At 44.2% G+C, this 20,736-nt stretch overlaps 1 protein-coding gene and 2 long non-coding RNA genes across 18 annotated transcripts in view; 2 read left to right on the top strand and 1 right to left on the bottom strand.

Moving 5' to 3' along the window:
• The window catches only part of ADAMTS9 (ADAM metallopeptidase with thrombospondin type 1 motif 9), a 164,128-nt gene that overhangs the window by 25,531 nt on the left and 117,861 nt on the right, over positions 1-20,736 (bottom strand). For 4 of the 5 annotated variants that reach the window (XM_064496342.1, XM_031470683.2, XM_031470687.2 and 1 more), the window contains 9 exons: positions 18,045-18,218; positions 7,484-7,657; positions 5,632-5,733; positions 4,422-4,616; positions 3,285-3,417; positions 3,013-3,107; positions 2,807-2,901; positions 2,580-2,713; positions 690-781 (listed from right to left, as the gene is read on the bottom strand). In XM_064496342.1, the coding sequence (XP_064352412.1) occupies positions 690-781; positions 2,580-2,713; positions 2,807-2,901; positions 3,013-3,107; positions 3,285-3,417; positions 4,422-4,616; positions 5,632-5,733; positions 7,484-7,657; positions 18,045-18,218 (1,194 nt within the window). The remainder of the gene's footprint in view (positions 1-689; positions 782-2,579; positions 2,714-2,806; positions 2,902-3,012; positions 3,108-3,284; positions 3,418-4,421; positions 4,617-5,631; positions 5,734-7,483; positions 7,658-18,044; positions 18,219-20,736) is intronic. The other variant, XM_031470686.2, reaches the window with a different exon arrangement.
• LOC116158268 (uncharacterized) lies at positions 709-13,570 on the top strand. Of its 2 annotated transcripts, XR_010384821.1 has the most exons (4): positions 709-769; positions 1,846-1,962; positions 11,603-11,717; positions 11,922-13,570. It is a non-coding gene; the product is annotated as an uncharacterized LOC116158268 (long non-coding RNA). The 2 variants fall into 2 exon arrangements; XR_004142530.2 differs by having other exon boundaries at positions 11,603-13,570.
• The window catches only part of LOC105094371 (uncharacterized), a 40,546-nt gene continuing 37,977 nt past the window's right edge, over positions 18,168-20,736 (top strand). For 10 of the 11 annotated variants that reach the window (XR_004142510.2, XR_010384814.1, XR_010384813.1 and 7 more), the window contains exon 1: positions 18,171-18,236. This is a non-coding gene — a long non-coding RNA (uncharacterized LOC105094371). Of the gene's footprint in view, positions 18,237-20,736 lie in introns of all 11 variants that reach the window. The other variant, XR_004142514.2, reaches the window with a different exon arrangement.

The raw sequence follows: 20,736 nt of genomic DNA, 5'->3' as shown, positions 1-20,736 counted from the left end.
AGCGATTCAGCGGGTAACTTTGCCAGTCTAGGTCTGAACACTGCGCATTTAAGCATCTGAAGGAGGAGTGACAGGTTTTCTGTATCAGGAAATACTCCATTTTTAATGGCTGACAGTGGGATGTTGGAATCCACTTGGACTGGATTTTGAGAGCCAACTGTGTGCTTTTCTCCCCATGTCTGCATATAGTGACACGGTTCTGAGATATTGATGGCTTGAAATCGATCGGGGGAGAAAATTTACACTGCAAAAATGGGCAAATGCTACAAGGCACTGCTTTTTTTTTTTTTTTTTTCCTCTTTTCCCTTGGAGAGCCAGCCATTAACCATTTACCAGCATGTCACGGTCTGTATACTATTCACTGTACTTGAACATCGTAATTTGTTTACCCAAACCCTTGCCATCTGACATCTAGTTTGTTTCTAAATTTTTTTTTTTAACCATTCTCACAGGGGCATTTTTGCTGAATGTGGAAGTTTGGCACGTATCTCTGCTCATTTCCTTACGAAACAGGAGTGGGCTGCCCGGATTAGAGGTTGTGAGCATTTGAGGCTGCGGATGCAGGTGGCCAAATGGCCTTCCAGAGCAGCTGTTCTAATTAGATTTGCAGGAACGGAGGCGGCCGAGGGTCCCCCGGGGCAGGGTGGGATGTGGATCTCTGGTGGTGGCGGGGGTGCGGGGGCACATACCTGTGGGCACTTGGCGGCGCTGTAGCAGTCCCCAGCGGTGGCAAAAGGGACTGGATGTCCTTCGCTTGTCCTGGCAAACTGTAAGTCCGTGGCTGTGGGGTTTTGCAGGAAGGGTTAAAAGGAGCAGAAGGGTGAGAGTGGGCGGAAGAGGTCGGGAAGGGGTAGGGTGTTCACAAGGAGACAGAAGGGAAGAAGAGTTAGAGAAATAATAAGAGGGAACAGGGCAGGAAAAAAAAAAACAAACCCAATCTGAAATACAATTAACAAGCAAACAGATACACGGGTGCACATGCTTTCCTTCCACTATAGCTGTGGTTCTGAGCGCCTCCGTCCCTGCGTTTTACCAGCACTGATGTCCCCTCACAGTATGGAAGCCAAAAGGGGGATTTAAGATGCCTTTGGAATCAATCCCTGTATAAACAAACATGTGAATCACCTCACTTAAATGTAGTGTAATCGGATGACTGTGAGTCTCCTGCAGACAGCAGCCTCCAAGCTGGCAGGACAAGGAGAGAAATAAGCCAGCAAAGTATTTCCAGCTACTCAGCAGTGACTGCCCGAGGCTCACCAGAGCTCCCGGGGCCCTGGCACTGCGACTGCCCAAATGTGGAGCAACTGGAACCCACATCTTGAAAGTATTAATGGCAGTTTCTCAAGTTTGGGGTTTACTTGTAGTTAAAAAAAGAAAAAAGCCAATGAAAACAATGCTCATGTTCTTAACCCTCGTGAAGCTCCTGAGAGCAGTTCTGCAGATGGGGAAGGCGGGGGGTCTGGAGGAGGCCGACTGAGAATCTTGCAGACTCTGGTGGAATGGGAGACCAGAGGCAGCTTTCTGTTTTGTCTTTTGGGAAGAAAAAAAGACGACCTTACTCTTCCTGCAGTTTGGTGGGAGGGAAGTCTGAGTGCCCCATCCCACAAGGCCGGGGCCCTGCCTGCTCCAGCCTGCAGAAGCCCCGGGTCTCAGCTGGGTGTTATCTAAGTGGGAGGCTGCAGCCCCTGCCCTTAGCCCTCATCAGTCTAGCTGAAGGCAATTAACAAATAGTTTGGTACGAATCACGCTAAATCTACCTCCAGAGGAAAGCAAGGCAATATTACGGGAATCATGCTAATGAAGAAAAGTTAATTATTCATCATTTCTGTTTCTCCTCTATTCCAGGGAACACCGTGGACACGTGAGCTGTCTTTAATGACTCCTATGATTAATGTCCCTAACAACAATGCAGCATTGGCCAGACTATGAAATCAGCCCACACGCAGGCGAGCTGAAAAAAAGGTAATTCTGTCCTCCATTTTTCTTCTGTAAATCGACAGAGAAAATTAGTTTTGTGCCCATGTGTGTATGTGTGTGTGTGTGTGTGTGTGTGTGTGTTTGTGCGCGCGCACATGCATACACCGTGCTGGTGGGAGCCCAGGGAGGGGGTGGTGAATGTTGCTACGTGAGTGTCATAGCTTGGGGGTCTGTATCTGCTATTTCTTCTCCCTTAAAAACTTCTCCTGCCTTTGCCTTGCCCACCCTGATACCTGGGGCTCACTCCCACCTGGTCTTAAGGGGGCAATTTCAATGTCATATTTTGGGAGATGCTGCCCTCACATCCCCCACCGCAATGGTGCCCCTTTAATTCGCCCCAGCCGCTCCATTCATTCATCACGAAGCTGATGGAGCATCTCTCCGTGCGAGGCACTTCCCAGGCACTGGGGAAAGTACAGGTCCAGCAGTGATCAAAAGGAGTGACCCTCAGCCTCAGGCAGATTAGACCAGGACTGTCATCACTAGACCCTCAGTTTCCCTGATGTCCTCAGTGCCTCAGCCCAGCCCTGGGGCAGGATGTGCCGCCGCCTGAACGGAGACATGGATGAACATGTCCCCGCAGGACGTCCCACGGAACTTACTTATGATCTGCATGGTGGTCAGGTCTATTCTGATCTTCTGGAAGCTGGAGAACCCAGCCGCCGTGTAGTCCTTCCGGCACTGGCAGTCATCGCGGCGGCTCCCGTTGTAGGGACACTCGGTTGGGTTGTGCAACCTACGTCACAGAGAGAACATTCCGGTGAGCGGGGGAAAGGCGTTTCCAAGGATCTCCGGGCATCTGGGCTCTTCTGAGCCTGAGCTCTCCTACCTGTGCCCGTAAACCTCGGAGAAGTTCTCAGAGTCGCCGTGGACCAGGGTCATGTACTCCTTGGGGTGGTCAGAGTGCATCCCTGCACAGAATACCTGAAAGGCAGACCAGGAGTACCCCATGGAGGGCGGCCTGGCAGTGGGACCGTGCCAGCCACAGCCGCTCTGAAGCCATGCAAGAAATAATGACTGAGCCCCCACGTGTACCTTCAGGAGCTTTCCCGTGACGACCAGGAAGTATTCCCCATCTTCACTGGCACCTTTCAGCCTTTTCACCTCCTTGCAGCTCTGGGGTAACTCGCCTGGAAGGCACGAACCACCAAAATGGAATGAGTTACACGAGTCACACTCACAGGTATCTGCAAAGGGGCCGATCTCTTAAAAATAAATCCTGCATCTCTGAAAAGGGCCGGCAGACACATCAATAACAAAACCTGTTCTTCGAGCTCCAGAAAGATGGCTTTAGTGGGTCAACTTACAGTTATAGATATTGTGGCAGGTTCTTCTTTCTTCTGGCTTCAAGTCAGCGGGGCACAGGTGGCTGGGCTGGTCCTCGTTGGTGAGACACTGCACGGACCTGTGCATCACTCCGACGCCACAGGACATGGAGCACTGTAAGGAGACGGGGCTCAGTGATGTGGCTCTGGGACCGCGGAGGTATGGGCCCCTCGTGGTGTGGAGCTCAGAGCCCGAGGGCTCATACGGGACCCCGTGTTGCCAAAAAGAAATATCTGACACCTACTGAGCACTTACTGTGGGCCCGTCTCTGTGCTCAGGTTTCTACACACACATCTATACATATGTACCTATGTATGTATTCAGACATATGAGATGTCTATACACGACTTTCTCATCTAGGGCTCACAGTCGCCCTGTGAGGTGGCACAAGCATCATTCTATTTTACAGGATGGAGAGCAGTGCTCAAATGTTAAGAAATTTGTTGAAGGTCACGATGGAGCCAGGACTCAAACACTGATCACTTTCAACTGGTCCCAGCTGTTGTGTGATCACTCTGCTGCACTGAAAGCCTCATGGTCAGGAACCAGGGGGCTGGGGCAACTTTCCAGGGAGGCCCCAATTTAAAATATCCTGACTTGTTGGAGCCCTAACGCAACCAAGAATTCCTGGTGTACAACTTACAGACGTCTTAGCAACAGAAGCCACACCAACTAACGCCTCTGTAACCCGTATGAAGTGACAGACAAGAGTTCTGGGTGCTTTTTAAATGGTGATAAAATACATGTAACTTAAAAATTCACCATTATCACCCAAGTGCTTTTGATGTGTTCATTCATTTCATCTTTGCAAGCACCCGTTCTGCAGGTGAGAAACTGACACAGGGACGTTTGGCACGTTGTCCAAGGTCATTCAATTGGGAAGTGGCAGATCCAGGAATGAGACAGAGGCTGCGTGGCTTCAGGGCCCCCCTTCTAAGCACCAGCCCAGACGGCCTAGCCACAGAGAAGCCTCCGTTTCCCGTCGGCCCATTTCAAGATTGCTAATGTCCGAGCTGCTCCTGGAAGGCGGTTACTTAGGACAGCTCAGGCAGGACGTGTTTAAGATGGGGTTTGAGATCCAAAAGCCTTCTGATTGGATCACTCAGTCATCTACTTACGCTCCCCCAGTTGCCGACTCTCCAGGTGGCCGAGACCGGGCACTCCCGCAGGTAGCAGGGCTGGACGCTGGGCGGCTGCGTGCCCGGGCAGTTGACGGTGGTTTGGTAGCTGTACTCGTAATTCTCCTTCCCGGTGTAAATCTCACTACAGGAGACAAGCCTTTGTTTGTAGCCCTTTCCACAGGTCACTGAACACTGAGAAGAGAGGGGTTGGGAGCAGAGGTTGGAGCAGGGCCTGGGGGCAGCCACAATAGGCCCCTGACCCTCTGCATCGAACGCTGACCCCGGGACAACGCGGCCGAAAGCCCTCACTTTATTAGCTTATTATGCAGTGCGGGCAGCAGTCACCGAGCGCACGGGAGACGTGCAACCCTCCGGGAGCCTTCCGGGAGCGAATGCTTGCACTACATCCTCTTGGCCCCCACTGCGGGTGGGGCCGCCTGGAGCCCCTGCTCTGGATTTCAAGAGCAGAAGGGGGTGGGGGGAGGCGCTCCAGCTGTCATGGGGTCCACTCACAGCATCCACGGCCTTACATGCTGCTGACAGATCATCCTTTTCCAAACCCACAATGACCTCATCTGAGAAGTTTCCAAGTGGGATGGAGAGAGAGCCAGAGACCACCTGAGTGCGAAATCCAGGCACTTCTCCAAAAGGGGCTAGTTTTCGTTCCCTACTCTTTGGTTTCCCTTCCCATCTGCCCCAATATTTAATTTCCTTCTCTCTCCCTGGCTCTGTATCTAGACTGAAATGTTATCTTTCTACTTCTCTCTCTTTCTCTTTCTCTAAATCATACAGGCATCTAGGCCTTTGGTCATAAGGATACAGCATTTAAAAATATCAGGACAATATAGAAAAGGAGAAGGAGAAAGTATTTTACTAGTGTGTCAGCTCCCTTCTGTGATGGGACAGCTAATTGGTTATTTATAAGATTTTATTTTATATTCAACCTCCCCAGCTAAATATTTTATATAATATATTATTTTAAAAATAAAACTGAATCAACCAACAAATTTAGTTTTGATGATATCTGGGGGCAACATCATCAAACAACTGGCCATTCACGGTGAAAATGCTACTTCAATTTAAGATAGTGTACTGGGATTCTTGAGATCAAAGGCTCTTTGAAGAGCCAGATGAACCCCAGAAACAGTATGCGGCATGTGGTGTGTTTTGCTTTTTCTGGGGTGCGGCACCATCCATTCTTACTCACTACTGAAAGCCAGTGTCTCTCTTTCCTGGTGTCTCCTGAGCTGTTGTTCAAGCCACGTGGCTTTCCTCTCATTTCCAGGGGGATGGTCCCCTTGACGAGGTCCTGGAGGGACGAGGGAACAGACCCAGCTGCAGGCACGCACAACATCCCTGGGCCTTCCCTTCCAGCTGGCTCGGGGCCTGGAAATACCCCACATACATTTCATCATTCTTTGGCTGCCGCTATTCCAACGCCCAAAGACCCAGCTGACGCCAAGCCAGGGCAGGGTGAGGCTAGTCCGAGGTGTTTCATGTGTGGATGGATGGCTTACAAATGCTGTCTGTCCAAGGTGTGGCTTATTTTAGAGTGTCTAACCCAGTGCCTGCATGCCTCGGTCTCGGTCTGTACTAATGTAAACAAGGCTGGATGTTGGAGAAGGCAAGTGCTAAGACCCTTTGCCCTGACCAACCAGGAGCAAAAGCAGCCCGCTGGCCATTTACACGGGGGAGGCAGTGGGAGACTGGCATTTACTGATGGAACTGACCCCCCAGTATGGTCAGGTTGTATTCAGAGTCCTCTGTGTCTCTGAAGAAAAAAAAAAAAAAACTGGACAGAACACACACTCTTTAGTAGCTGTTAAGAGCATCCTGAAAATGTTGACGGCTTCTGGCTTCCTTAATCCATTCAGACCAGAGTTTTGAAATAAGAGGCTCTCATTTCTGGGGAGGGGAGCGGGGAGCGGGGAGAGGGAGGGCTGCCCTTACTGCTGACTCTTTACGCTTTGGTGCCCTGTGCATGTTTCACCCTGAGCATGGATTACTTTTCTGATTAAATAAAACAACAGGAATGTGGGCTCCGTTCACGAGGGATACACTTCAGGCCCAACAGGGAAGTGCGTGCGTCAACCACCCAACACACGTACCATCTAAATGCAGACATTCATCCCATTAAAACATGAACTTGCTCCCCGGTCAAACTTTGACGAGACCCCAGTGACAGCAAGCACCTTGGCTGTGAGCTCAGATACTCTCCTTTCACATCTCTGAACTCTTTTGGGCAAAGGACAACTGGTGTTAAGGTTATAGGCCTTTCAGTATTTCAAAATTTCATGAGGTTTGAAAACATAATATAATCGTGGGATTATTACTATTTGTTAAAAATAAAAAGTGTCTAGGGAGACGTAGTGTACAAGAGGAGATAAGGAAAAACAGACACTTGAAATTCCTTGGACATTATAGAAAATTATTTTGTTCCTCTGGATCAGAGGTTGTTAAATGGGCAACCCACATCTGGCCCATGAAAGTATTTGGTTTACTCCATACAATGTTTTAAACAAATAATTTGAGTTTGCATTTTAAGATTAGGATATCTTGATAAAAGTCTCTACTTTTGTCCTCTCTTAAGACATCAGATTTGGTAACAGTGGATCTATGTTTCTGCACAGTCTCTGCTGGGGTGGAAGAGAGCCTGGTCCTTTATACATCATGTACTAGTTTGTCACAGTCGCCACCATTCCCTATTGCCTCCTTGATGCTAAGACATTTTCTTATACTTTCTTCAGGCACCTACAGGCAGCACATGAATCTGCAGCCCTTGTCATAATTCCTTGCTAATTATACTAATAGGACATCAAGGTGAATCATAGAACGTAGAGTTGAGAGTTGGGGAGTTAGACACCATCTCATGCACCTCCCCCAATTTGCACACATAAGGCTCTGGTCCAGGAAGACTGAAGGACTTGTCTGAGAACTCCCAGGTCTCAGTGGTGGAACTGGCAGGTGGGTGTGAGTCTCCCACCTTCCTGCCCTCATCATTCTGTTACTCTCTGGCCATCGCTGACCTGAAGGCAGTTACAGAATCCCCAGGATCGTACCTCCGACCATTCTCCTGTGATCCAGACATACTCGCAGGGAGGTAAACTACAGCTCTTACGATCCACAGGCCGCGTGCTCATGTCACAGTGTACACCATGAACCTCGCCACCTTTGTCCGTATCCTCACACACCACTTTGCGGTACCTGGAGCCTTCGCCGCAAGTCTTGGTGCACTGTTAAAGACAGACAAAACTGGTGGTGAAATGGAAGGATAGTAGATGATTTCTCATATCCTCTTAGTGTAATAGCTTATTTTCCTGTCTATATATCCTTTAAGACTGGGAGATCACTGAGATTAGGGATTATCAGAGAACTCATTATTTTACCCCATTACTTAACAATGTAACAGAGAAGAACAAACCTGACTCCATATTGGATCTACCCCTCGTGTTTTGTTGCCTGTAATTAGTCATGCTGGCTCTGCACCTTTCATAAAAGAATGTTGCCTACAGCCTGAAATATACATTATAGCCTATTCTCAAGGCTCTGACCTTTAAAGGCATAACACTTATCCATTCATATAAAGATAAAAAGTTGCAGAAAAGAACAATTGTCTGGTTGGAGGTTTACAGGAACATTGTGACCAGACATAGGGAGCTGCAAGGACAACGGATTCCTGCACCAAGAAACTTGCAAAACCAGTCACACCTCCTTCCCTTTTAGTATAAAAGAAACGTGAATTCTAACTTGGGTAAGATGGTTCTCTGGGACACTAGTCCACCATCTTCTTGGTCTGCTGGCTTTCTGAATAAAGTTATTATTCCTTGGCCCAACACCTCATCTCTCAGTTTATTGGCCTGTCGTGCAGTGGGCAGTATGAGCTTGGACTTGGTAACAACAACACTGTTCCTGGCATAGTGATCAGCATTCAGTAAGTGGCTGTCTGAGTGAAGCAATGAAAAGGTGAATAAATGAATCTCAGGTTTGGAAAGGACATTAAGGCCTTTACCCATTCAAACACTGAATCTCTTTAAAACTCAGGGCTAAAGGGTATTGAAATACCTGTAGAGTCAGGGAAGTTATTCCCCGTCTGAGTGGCCCATTTCATCTTATAACACGGAACTAAACCTATCATCTCTGCTGACTCCAGCCTCTTGTCCTAGTTGTCAATTCCAGGGGAGCATAAAGGACAAATTTCATTTCCCTCAAATAACCCCTTCAGGGACTTGAGGAGAGTTTCCTGTGGCCCCGACAGCCTTTTCTTCTCCACGGTGAACTGATTTCATCCCTCAATCATTCAACCAATAATCACCAACTTCCTAGGAAATGTCAGGCCCTGGGATGAACAAGAGTGGACAGGAATAGCATAGCTCCTGCCCTCAGAGAGGAGCTGAATTTTAGTAGCAAAGATGGACCTTAAAGAAGTAGACAGCTAGGTAGCAAGATTTAGCCATTACGTTAATTTCCATTTTTCAGATGAATGAACTGGGACTTAGCCTAAAGAACTTATCTAAGGTCATCCATCTCTTTGGAAGGTGGACGAGATAGATATTTTTATTTCCATAAACCAAGTGGGGAAAACAGAGCAACTGCTATGAGCCATTCTAGGATCATCTCTGTGCTGACTACAAATTCCTCATCTTCTTTGCTTTAACCAAAAGCAAACCCCACCTTAGAAGTTTTACCTTAGTTATTAGTGTGGTTAAAGGTCTCCCACAGCTTGTCGTAGCGACAGCATGTGTGTCACCCAACATTCCAAGGCTCTAGATCTATGTTAGAAAGCCACTGTAACCAACCTGTGTCAAGGACAGCTTAGGTCTCCTCCAACCAGGGATTACAAAACCCTGTTGCCCCTTATCCTTATCCAAATACTGTGAGCCCTTGCTGTTCACATAATGTCTTAAACTTTCTCCTTTCAGTCTCTTTAGGGAGGGCTGTGGACCTCAATGCTCTTTTTTACCTCTCACATGTCTCCTTCAAATTTTATTACCTGCCTCACCCCAAAGGCATCTGAGTTTGGAATCCAGCTTAACTGAGACATATTCTTCCTGAGATGTCTCTTGCCTTTCTTCTTCTTTTTCTTCAGGTAATAAAATATACATAAAACTCATCATTTTAACCATTTTTAAAGTGTGCAATGCAGTGGCATTTAGTCATTGGCAATGTTGTGCAATTATTAGTATGTAATTCCAGAACATTTTCTTCACCTCAAAAGGGAACCCTCGACCCATTAAACAGTCACTCTCCATTTCCCCTTCCTCCCAGCCTGCAGCAACCACCAATGTGATTCTGTCTCTATGGGTTTGCCTGTTCCGGGTGTTTCACAGAAATGGAATCATGTAATATGTGGCCTTTTGTGTCTCGCTTCTTTCATTTAGCATCACGCTTTCAAGGTGCTTTCATGTTGAGCGTGGATCAGTTCTTCCTTCCTTTTTATGGCTGAAGAGTCCATTGTATGGATGTACCACATTTTGTTGACTCAAATGTTAATGGACATTTGGAGGGTTGCCATCTCTTGGCTATTATGAAGCGTGCTGCTATGAGCAGTCTTGGGCAAGTCTGAACAGCTGCTTCTGATTCTCCTGGGTGTATCCTTAGGGGTAGAAATGCCAGGTCATCTGGTGTGCCTGTGCCTGCGTGAACTGCTTTGCTCGCTCAGAAAGCAACAGGGATGTGTGGTGTGTCCTGGTCATCCCTTATCATTTGCAAACTTAACTCAAAATTTCTGCTGCTTTGGAAGCAAACCTCAACGTCTAGAGTGTGGAATCATTCAAAATTTTTCTGGAGCACAAAGACAAATAGGAAACAGTGTGAAATGAGCACAGAGGAGCAAACCTCCTCCCACCAGTGCCGGAGTCTGGCTGAGCCAAGTGACTAGCTCAGTCCTGGCTCAGGAGTTCTGGGGGTTTCTCTTTCCCTGGAGAATGCTGGGAACCATCGTAAAGGAATAATGTTTTTGTTCCTTTGTTAAAAAAAAAAAAAAAAGCACTGAATGAGTTAGAGAGCCACCGAATGTTACAAAAACAAAACAAAACAATGGTTAAATCTGTGATGTGTAGATCTATGAAGAAGATACACTTAACTCCTCCTAGAAAAAGTAATTCCTTAGAAAATCAGGACGGAGGTGACTCAGAGACGACCAGGATTGTTGAGCAGCCAACCTGCTCTAAACCTTCCAGTGCTCTCTTTCATTTTCACTGATCCATTGGGCTTTAATCTGTATCAATAAGTAACAGTTTAGAGCAGAAAAGCAAGGATTACTAAATACTTTCTGCTTGCTAAGTGTTTCTCCCCTGGTCTTAAATAATGGTTAACTGCCATAAAACTATTTTGTTAATGGTGGAAAAGGGAGTTGGGAAACCTTACCTTGAATATAACTGTAAGAAAAATTATACTAAGTAAATAAATGAGTTGCCCAGTGGTTTGAAATTAGTTAACAGCAGCTCTGAAAATCACTTAGCATGGCTTTTCTCATGGATTTTTAAATCCTAACTAGAGCACGGGGGTTGGGTAATCAGAAAGCAAATCCAGCCCACCCTATAGGATTTTATCGGCTTTCAGTAAAATCCCTTCTCCCACCCACCGAGGATTTATGACTCTTTCTTCTGTCTTGGAATATAATCTAGAATGTTCTGAAAAACAGTGGGAGAGCTCAATTAACCTTATTTTAATTTCCAAAAGATTTTTTTTTCAAATTTCATTATAGCTTTGAGAAAAAAACTATACCAAGTGTGTAAGTCACACCACCAGCCTCTCAATTTCAGCACAGGCTGTAATTCAGAAATCAAATATCACAACCCTGCATTAACCTGGGCAGCTTGCCCACTATCTCACTGGCCACGTGTGCCTTGAAACGTGCTGAAATTAACGGGGGTGGGGGGTGGGGGTGGTGGTGGTAAATTTTTAAGCTTTGCGGGTGAGGAAGATTAAAATAAACTTTTAAGGTACTATTTTATTTAGCTAGGTTGGCTGGCCGCAGGGTGATGGTTTAAAAAGGGTCATTAAATGCAATGGGTAGACATTGTCTTTCCTTAAAGACTGTGATCAAATTACTTTGCATTTTTTTGGTTGAGATGCCCTAAGCATGGGGGAAGAGAAGCACTTTGTATGTACCTGCTCAACCTTTTAAGGTTATTGATTTTCCCCCTGGATGAAAGAATCTGTCATGTCCTTTCTAGGGCCAGGCTACCTTGTTGGAAAGTGGGTGACCAGACCAGTCAAAGAACAAATGGAGAAATTGACAGCAGTGTGTCCTGAATCTGCTATGCAGTCTTTTGTCAAAAGGAAGAGGAGGTACAAAATCCATTTATCTAACGTTGTTTGAAATGAAAAAAGAAAAAAGCAATCTTCAAATTACCAACTGGTTCATTGTAAAAGTCAGGTATATGGTGTTTGGACATCTTTACCCCCAGAGAGTATACTTGCAAGGGAAAAAGGCAGAAATTATACTATGGAGATAGCTCGTAACTCATTCATTCCCTCATTCAACCAATACAGGTGGACGTCAGAGACATGGCAGGTTTGGTTCCAGACCACCACCAATGAGTATCACCATAAAGTGAGTCATATGAGTTTCCTGGTTTCCAGTGCATATAAAAGTTATATTTATACTACAGTCTACTAAATGTGCAATAGTATTATGTCTTAAAACACAATGTACATAATTTAAAAATAATTTAATGCTAAAAAATGCTAACCATCACCTCAGCCTTCAGTGTGTACTAGTAGTAACATCAAAGATCACTGATCACAAATCACTGTAACACACACAATAGAGAAAAATTTTGGAATATTGCAGTAATTACCAAACGTGACACAGAGACACAATGCGCAAATACTGTCAGAAAAATGGTGCAGACATACTTGCTCAACTCAGGGTTGCCATGAACCTTCAATTTGTAAAAAAAAAAAAAAAACCCAAAAAACCAAAAAAAAAAACCAACCTGAAAAAACCAACACACACAGTACCTGCAAAGTGCAATAAAGTAACACACAAGAAAATGAGGTCTGCCTGTTTGCTACGTGCCACGGTCTGTGCTGGGCACAGGGATACAGCCCTGGCATCTTCCTACTCCCCTTCTCTCTCTGTTATGACACCTGGGTGGCTGCTCCTCCCAGCTTGGGGTCCATGTGTCAAGACTGGCTAACTGGTGACCCTTGAGGTTTACACTCAGGGCCGCCTAGAATGGCCGTGTGAGCAGGTCTGACTTTCGTAACAGACAGTGTGATGCAGGTAGCAGCCATCAGCTGTGACAGCGGGGTAAGAGGAAGGACCAGGGGCTAGGATTCCCACAATGTTGAAAGGGGTGCCTGGGCAGTGGCAGAAGAGGTGGAGCTGAGTTAAGTAGGCACGGGGGAGATGGAGAGATGAGGGCACTCTCAGGAGGGGCTCAGCATGCATGGCTGCAGGTGGCTGTTACGGGGAAGTGGGGTAGGGAAGTGACTCTAGCAGTTTGGGGTTGTTAAAGCCTTTGGTTTGAACCTAAATAAGCAATTCTCCAAGGAAGAAATACAAATGATCAATAGGCACATGAAAAAATGCTCAAGATCACTAATTATCAGAGAAATGTAAATCAAAACTACAATGAGGTATCACCTCACACCAGTCAGAATGGCCATCATTCAAAAGTCCACAAATGACGAATGTTGGAGAGGCTGTGGAGAAAAGGGAACCCTCCTGCCCTGCTGGTGGGAATGCAGTTTGGTGCAGCCACTGTGGAAAACAGGATGGAGATTCCTCAAAAGACTAGGAATAGACTTACCATATGACCCAGGAATCCTGCTCCTGGGCACATATCCAGAAGGAACCCTACTTCAAAAAGACACCTGCACCCAATGTTCATAGCAGCACTATTTACAATAGCCAGGTTATAGAAATAACCTAAATGTCCATCGACAGATGACAGAATAGAGAAGGTGTGGTATATTTATACAATGGAATACTATTCAGCCATAAAAACGACAACATAACGCCATTTGCAGCAACACGGATGTCCCTGGAGAATGTCATTCTAAGTGAAGTAAGCCAGAAAGAGAAAGAAAAATACCATATGAGATCGCTTATATGTGGAGTCTAAAAAAAAAAAAAAGAACATAAATAACAAAACAGAAACAGACTCATAGACATAGAACACAAACTTGTGTTTGCCAAGGGGGTGGGGGGTGGGAAGGGACAGACTGTGATTTCAAAATCTGTAGATACTGACAGGCATATGCAGAATAGATAAACAAGATTATACTGTATAGCACAGGGAAATATATACAAGATCTTGTGGTAGCTCACAGCAAAAAAAAAAATGTGACAATGAATATATGTATGTTCATGTATAACTGAAAAATTGTGCGCTACACTGGAAATTGACACAACATCGTAAAATGACTGTAACTCAATAAAAAAAAAAAGTTAGAAGAAAAAAAGCCTTTGGTTTGAGATGGGGATTCCAGAAGGGGGGCAGAGAACAGGTCATGAAAGGCTTGTAAATTTTCTATACTACTTAGGAGAAAATCCAAGCCCTTGCCCCAGCTAACGGAGGTCATCATAACCCAGGAGATCCTGCGGGTTTAACCTCATTTCAGCCTTCTGGTCCCTTTGCTTGCTCTGCTCGCAACATGCTATCCTTTTGTCCACAATCACACTGGACTCTGTCCTTCCTCTTTCTACCTAGAATCACCCCTTCTTGCTCTTCCCCCTCGACTACCCTAGAGACCAACCACCCTTACTTTCTATCTCTATCTCAGCACCTTGGGTTTTTTTTTTTTTTTTTTTTCCAACCACAGCATTTTTCACAATGGCAATTTCATATAACATATCGTTTGCTTATCTTCTGTCTCTCTCACTAGACAGTCTCACCACAGCAATTTCACATTTTGTATCATTCATCTAATGCCTAGCGCCTGGCACTTTGCAGGTGCTCGAAAAGATTTGTTGAATAAATTAATGAGGAAATGAGTAATAAGGAGTTACTAACTGAATGAAAAAGAATATGAAAATGAATATATGCATATACATATGCATGACTGGGTCATTATGCTGCACACCAGAAACTGACCCATTGTAACTGGCTATACTTCAATTAAACTAAAAAAAAAAAAAAAAAGAGTTACTATCTGGCCCTTGTTCACACATCACATCAAAACTTGATCACTTCCTATTGTAAACTTCATGAAATCTTTGTACCCAACTGACCAAGGACCTATAGCTCATTACTACTTTTTCTGTGCTAAGGAAATGAACTTGAGAATTATTCTCCAGTTGATCTCAGTAAGTTTGTGACTCCAAGTACATATCAGAACAGCTCATGTCCCTGCACTGGGTCAAACAGCCATGGGGTGGGCAGCTCGACAAAGGCCAGACAGATCTGAGCACAACTTGTCCATGGCAATGTGACAAGAAAGTAAAACAGCTGTTCTTACAGGAAAAACAGAGTTTGTCTGATTGTTCTCAAAGACATTTTAGAATGCCGTGATTCTAAAGAGTTAAACAAGAAAGGCTATCAAGTAGCAAGCACTGTTCTATAATGTCTTTCTTTTTCTTCTCTGCCCCTCCTCCCTCCCTCCACCCAACTATTATTTTGTTCATTCATTCACTCATTCATAGATTCATTCATCCATCAAGTGTCTTCAATGTTGTAGGTACTATGCTAAATGCTGGGGGAAACTCTGCTTTCTGACCTCAAACAGCTGATAACATAGACAAGGCAAACAGGCACAAGGATTCAGAGTGCTAACCATTACAGCAAGAGTATTTTCAGGGTGATATAAGAGGTAAGAGGAGGGTGTGTCATCTGACCCCATGATTCATGGGGAGGGCACAATCAGCAAGGGCTGCTGAAAGGATGCAACATCTCGATTGAGGCCTGAAGGCTGAGCAAAGGTCACTGAAACAAGGGAAGGAGCTGGGCAGCCTTGCTGTGATACAGAGGTACTAGGGAGGAAAGAGAGTATTCTGGGTGAAGGTTAAAAGAAGAATATTTGCAAGGCCTAGGAGACTTACTCCTTAAAGCTAAGAGATGTATAACCCACATACTCACAATTCAAGTTTGATCAAAAGACCTATGCAGCTGTAAGTAAATTCCTATGTCAGATTATAAAAGTATTAATAAGTAAGTTTTTTTATGATAGTAATTTTCAAAAGAATAAAAAACTTGTGCTTTTTTTTTTAAAAAAAACTCAGCCTCATGAGCATAAGAATTCTAAAGTAAGTAAAATCGAGCACTGAAAAGCTAAATAACTAGCCCAAAGTTGGCGAGTGATTTTTAAAAGCCCATCATCATGATACAGAAGCTAAACTGAAGTGTTGGTTGTCACTGGAACCCTCCATTAGGAGTCCACAGTATCAAAGAGAAGTGGCATTTGTGGAAGGGCTAAAATGTGCTAGACAATGCACTGAATCCCTCACTTAATCTGATAATCGTCACTATCACTCTTCAGCACAGTCTGCCATATAATTCCCATTTTGCAGATGCGCTAACTGGAGCCCAGAGATTTGAAGTCAACTTTTCAGAGCCACACATTGAATGGTCTCTTTTTTACAACATGGTGCTTCTAGGGCAGAACCAAATGGGATATGAATGCCTGGAAGGAGCATTCTTCTCTTCTCCAGTTATTCTGCTCTACATCTGAAAGTCCAGGCCCTACTCTTCTGGTACCATAAAGGCACACTGATGTCACCTCAGACCTGTTCGAATGGCTATTATCAAAAATACAAGGAATAACAAATATTGGCAAGGATATGGAGAAAAGGGAGCTCTGGTGCACTGTCGGTGGGAATGTAAATTGGTACAGCCATTGTGGAAAACAGTATGGAGGCTCCTCAAAAAATTAAAAATAGAACTACCATGCCATCCAGCAATTCCACTCCTGGGTATTTATCCGAAGGAAATAAAATCACTAACTTGAAAAGATACATGCACCCCCATGCTCAGTGCAGTATTATTTACAATTACCAAGATATGGAAGCAACCTGAGTGTGTACTGATGGATAAACAGATTAAGAAAATGTGATATACACACACACACACACACACATACATATATATACATATACGAATATAATTCAGCCATAAAGAAAAAGGAAATCTTGCCATCTGTGGATGGATTCTGAGGGCATCATCCTAAGTGCCATAAATAGACAACTACTACATGTTCTCACTTATATATGGAATCTGAAAAAAAACAAAAAACAAAAATGAATGTACAGAGAACAGGTTGGTGGATGCCAGAGGTGAGGGGTGGGGAGTAGGTGAACCGGTAAAAGTGGTCAAAAGGTAACAAAGGTCCAGCAGAAAGATAAGTAAGTCCAGGGGATGTAATGTACAGCAGGGTGACTATAGTTAACAATACCGTGCATTAACTTTGAAAGTTACTAGAAGAATAGATCCTAAAAGCTCTCAACACAAGAAAAAGAAATCTGTAACTTTGTGAGGTGATCAAAGTTAACTGTAACATGGTTGTTATTAACAATAACTATACTTACTGTACTGATCATTTTGTAATAGATACATAGATCACATCAGCATAAAATTCACTTAAAATTAATACATTTTATGTCAATTATATCTCAATAAAAATGGGGGAGAAATAGCATTGCCATCAACATTTGTGTAACAAAAAAGAATGCAATTGCAGTATCTCATAACGGGCTATGATAATAAACTTAGGATCAAGCCTTGCTCCTTCTACTTGCTAGGTATGTGACACTTGGATAAATGACGTTAGCTCTCCAAGCCTCAGTTTCCTTGACTGCAAAATGGGATAACAATAATAATAATAATAATACCCATTTTGACTAGTGATGACCACAAAGCAACTCAGCACAGTGCCAGGCACTGTATTCCCCCTGTTCTGAAAACCACGCCTGGTGGGAGATTCCTGTCTTACTATTCACAGCTCCGAACCTTTGACGGCTTGTACTTTGTTTCATTCCAATGTCAGCAGATATGGTTTTGCTTTTCAATATCGTTTCCCCCCTTTTCTACAACTGAATCTTCTTTACTACTAATGTCCTACCCTTGCCAGCCAGACGGTTCCCCAAGGACGCTTACTGTTTTCTTTAACTAGACATTAACTTGGAGCAGGAGAAAAACAAGTCTGTCCATTTCCGCATCAACGGAGCAGTTTTTCAGATGCCCTTGGTTTTTTTTTTTAATGTTGGAAATCCTTCACTAATTAATCAGGATTTCAATGAATGCCTGCCTTGTAGCTGACAGACAAAGTCACGGAAGGAGGCAGAAATCCAGAGTAGTTCCTACCTAGAGTCTGCCTAGTGGCTGTCTGAACTCATACAGAATGACCAAGTCTGAACCCACATATTTAAAATATTTCTCCCATCTCCCCTCCTCCTGTGAAAGTTATCTTTATGCCTTTGGCCCAAGGCCTGTTAAACTTTTTCTGGAGGCAGCCAGATTCGGAACGTTCAAGAACACAGGCACAGGGATGGCAGAAAAAGGAGGAGCTCTCCCACCCGGGTCAGCGCGAACTGCTGGCCGTCTGACAGCAGACCTTTTGGGACAGAGCCAGCCTTGTCACCGTGCTGGAGGGCTTCTCAGGGGAACGGATGTGATGATAGCAAGGGGGCTGAGCGGAAGCCCTGGCAGGTGCCCACTTCCTGGCTCTACTTACTTCTTGCCACTCCTCGGTCCTCCAGGCGTAGAGCGGACACAGCGGGGCTTGGCAGGCGCGTTCCGACTCGGGTCTGCTGTACGGGTCGCACTCGGTCTCTCTGGCTATTTTGTGCGTTCCCATCTGACAGCCCACATTTCTCCGCCGCACACCTTGGCCGCAGGACACTGAGCACTGAGAAGACGAGAGTGCGTAAGTGGGAGCTTTGGGTCGTTTGGGGGAGGGGGTGATCATCGGGGTGGAGAGGGTCACAGAGAGGATGGGGGACGCATTCCTAATCCAACGACTTTCAAAGCTTCCCAGTCTCCAGTGAAGGGGCCCCAGGATAATGTCTTAAATCTGCAAACTCACTGCCTATCAATGCCGGCGAGCGAGGAAGAGCCTCAAGTTTTAGGGAATCTCTGAAGTTAACAAAACTGCTGGACGACTGAAAAGGCTAAGAGGTCATTATGAAACATTCAGTATAAGCTAGAAATAGTGCTGTCATGTGAAATGAAAATCCCAAATGATTTCTATCCTGGAAGATTGGAGGTTCTTGAAAATTGGACAGAGGTCTTGTACAAGAGAATTTCTTGGCAGATTAAAAGTATAACTCAAGGAGAGTAAATTACTGAAGCTTTTAGGGCCTTGTAAGTAGAATTACTCTCTCCAGTCTCTTCCTTCTCTTGCTCCCATTCCCGGAGATGGGAGAATTTTGTTTAAAACGATGGAATTCGTTAAAGTAGTTGTGTCTTTATTGACAACCTCGGATGCATATATGAAAAATAAAAGCTGACAAAGAAAAACCATTTCCTTGGGGGTTGTGTTTTCAGCCTTTGAAAAATACTGTTAATCAGGCTGAAACATTTTGTTGACCAAGCTGCAAAACACCGTATTAATCTGCAATTAACTTTCCCCTAAATTAATTTTTTAATGGTTTCCCTCATTGCTGGGTTTCATAATCTCACTTCTGAGCAGGCCAAGAATTATTTTATTAAGCTTTTGACAGTCAGAAACTAAAGCGACATTGGATTGGAAAGAACAGCCTGTTATTTCACTCAGGTATTGAAAATTATTACCAAGTTTTTGTGATAGCGCAGCCTCCATTCATTTGTCTGACTGAGAAAACAAGCTTAACATGTATTAAAGCCATATTCCTGAGAGGAAGCCTTCTTAAAGAATAGAATCACGCTTTCAAATTAGACAAAAAGTCTTGTCCAATTAACCTGTAGCAGGATTCATCTTATTCAAAGGCTAATGGGAATTTGCTATTAGAAAGCAGACCCTGATGAATTTCCCTGCATATTAATTTTATTTCCATTTCAGATTAAAAAAAAAATAGGTGACAGTGTTTAGAGGGCAGCTCGGGAAATCATATCATTTCAGATGAGTCTACGCCAGGCAGGAGCTTAAATGTTCACATCAAAGCTAGCTGAAGAGAAGGAAATATTTTGGAGCAACATAGCTACTATTGTTTGGGTTTAATTGTATTAATTGGATTGAATGAGTTTGTGACCCACAAGAAACCAGACTTTTAAAGTCATTATTTCCTGGGTGGAACGAGAGGGTGCCTAAGCACAAGTGATTGCCTCATCTACAGAGGATGGCCATTTAATACCTATGGGAATTACATGTGTATTTCCCACTGATTACACTGGAAATGAATGAACTACAATATGGGAGAGTTAGCACATGAATGACAGAACTTATCATCATCGTCATTGGCAACGAACAACCGAAAACACCCTTTGGCTATTTGAATCTGGGATCTTAAAAAGAAAACAGTACACTTCTGGAACAATGTATCCAAATGGAAATAACAAAGGAAAAATAAGAACGACTAAGTAAACAAATTTGGGTTTGGCATAGGGCTGATATAGGTTCACAATCTCATAATGCTTTAGCAAGCTAAAGAAAAAGGAAAAAATGGTAAAGAATTTTAGAGTGTACACTATTCAGGCTCTAAGTAAACGAAATTTCTTTTTGATACTATTGTTTGTTACTGAGTAAATTATTACTTATGGGTAAGGTATTAAGAGCCATGAGGATCCAATCTTAAAAATCACTTCCACAATGTTTGATAATTTTTCAAAACGCAAATAAAGGCAGAGGAAGTTTCAATTATACACCATGTCGTTGTGGCTTCTGATTTTCATAATGTCAAAGCCAGCTTTGAGTTAACACATTCAAAGGTTTCAACATGACTCCTATGCACAGCAAGGTATGAACCCTGCCTCTGTGAATACTGCATCCACGGTAATCTTTGTTAAAATGAAGTGCGCCACATTAGAGTTAGTTCTCTGTGTTCGACTTTTCTTCCTAAGCTGTCTTGGGGGAGGCAACATTTTGCATACAAAGCCAGCCAGGCTTGTGTGGTGAATTCTGAGAGATTTGTGCAGAAACCCCACGAACAAAACAGCATCAGAAAGACCTCTGCATGACCCTGGAGGTGGCGATGGTGGTGGTGTGTGCACATGTGCGTGCTTAATTCTTCTTGTTCTATTTAGTCCAACTTTTACTTAGTCTGCAGAAGAAAAAGGTCGAGCAGTCTCTATTAATGTCTCCCCCCAACCACCGCTATCATTCCTGCACGGCAGTCTATTTGTGCAAGTTTGAAAGTAGATGTTTTTAGTTCCAAACTACTGAGCAGGAAGCTGTGTTTCATCCTTCTGTACCCCCTACTGTGCAATGCTAGTGTGTAGAACTCACCGAT

Source organism: Camelus dromedarius, chromosome 17 (genome assembly GCF_036321535.1).
Source record: "Camelus dromedarius isolate mCamDro1 chromosome 17, mCamDro1.pat, whole genome shotgun sequence".
NCBI lineage: Eukaryota > Metazoa > Chordata > Mammalia > Artiodactyla > Camelidae > Camelus > Camelus dromedarius.
This window is presented reverse-complemented; position numbering and strand designations above follow the sequence as displayed.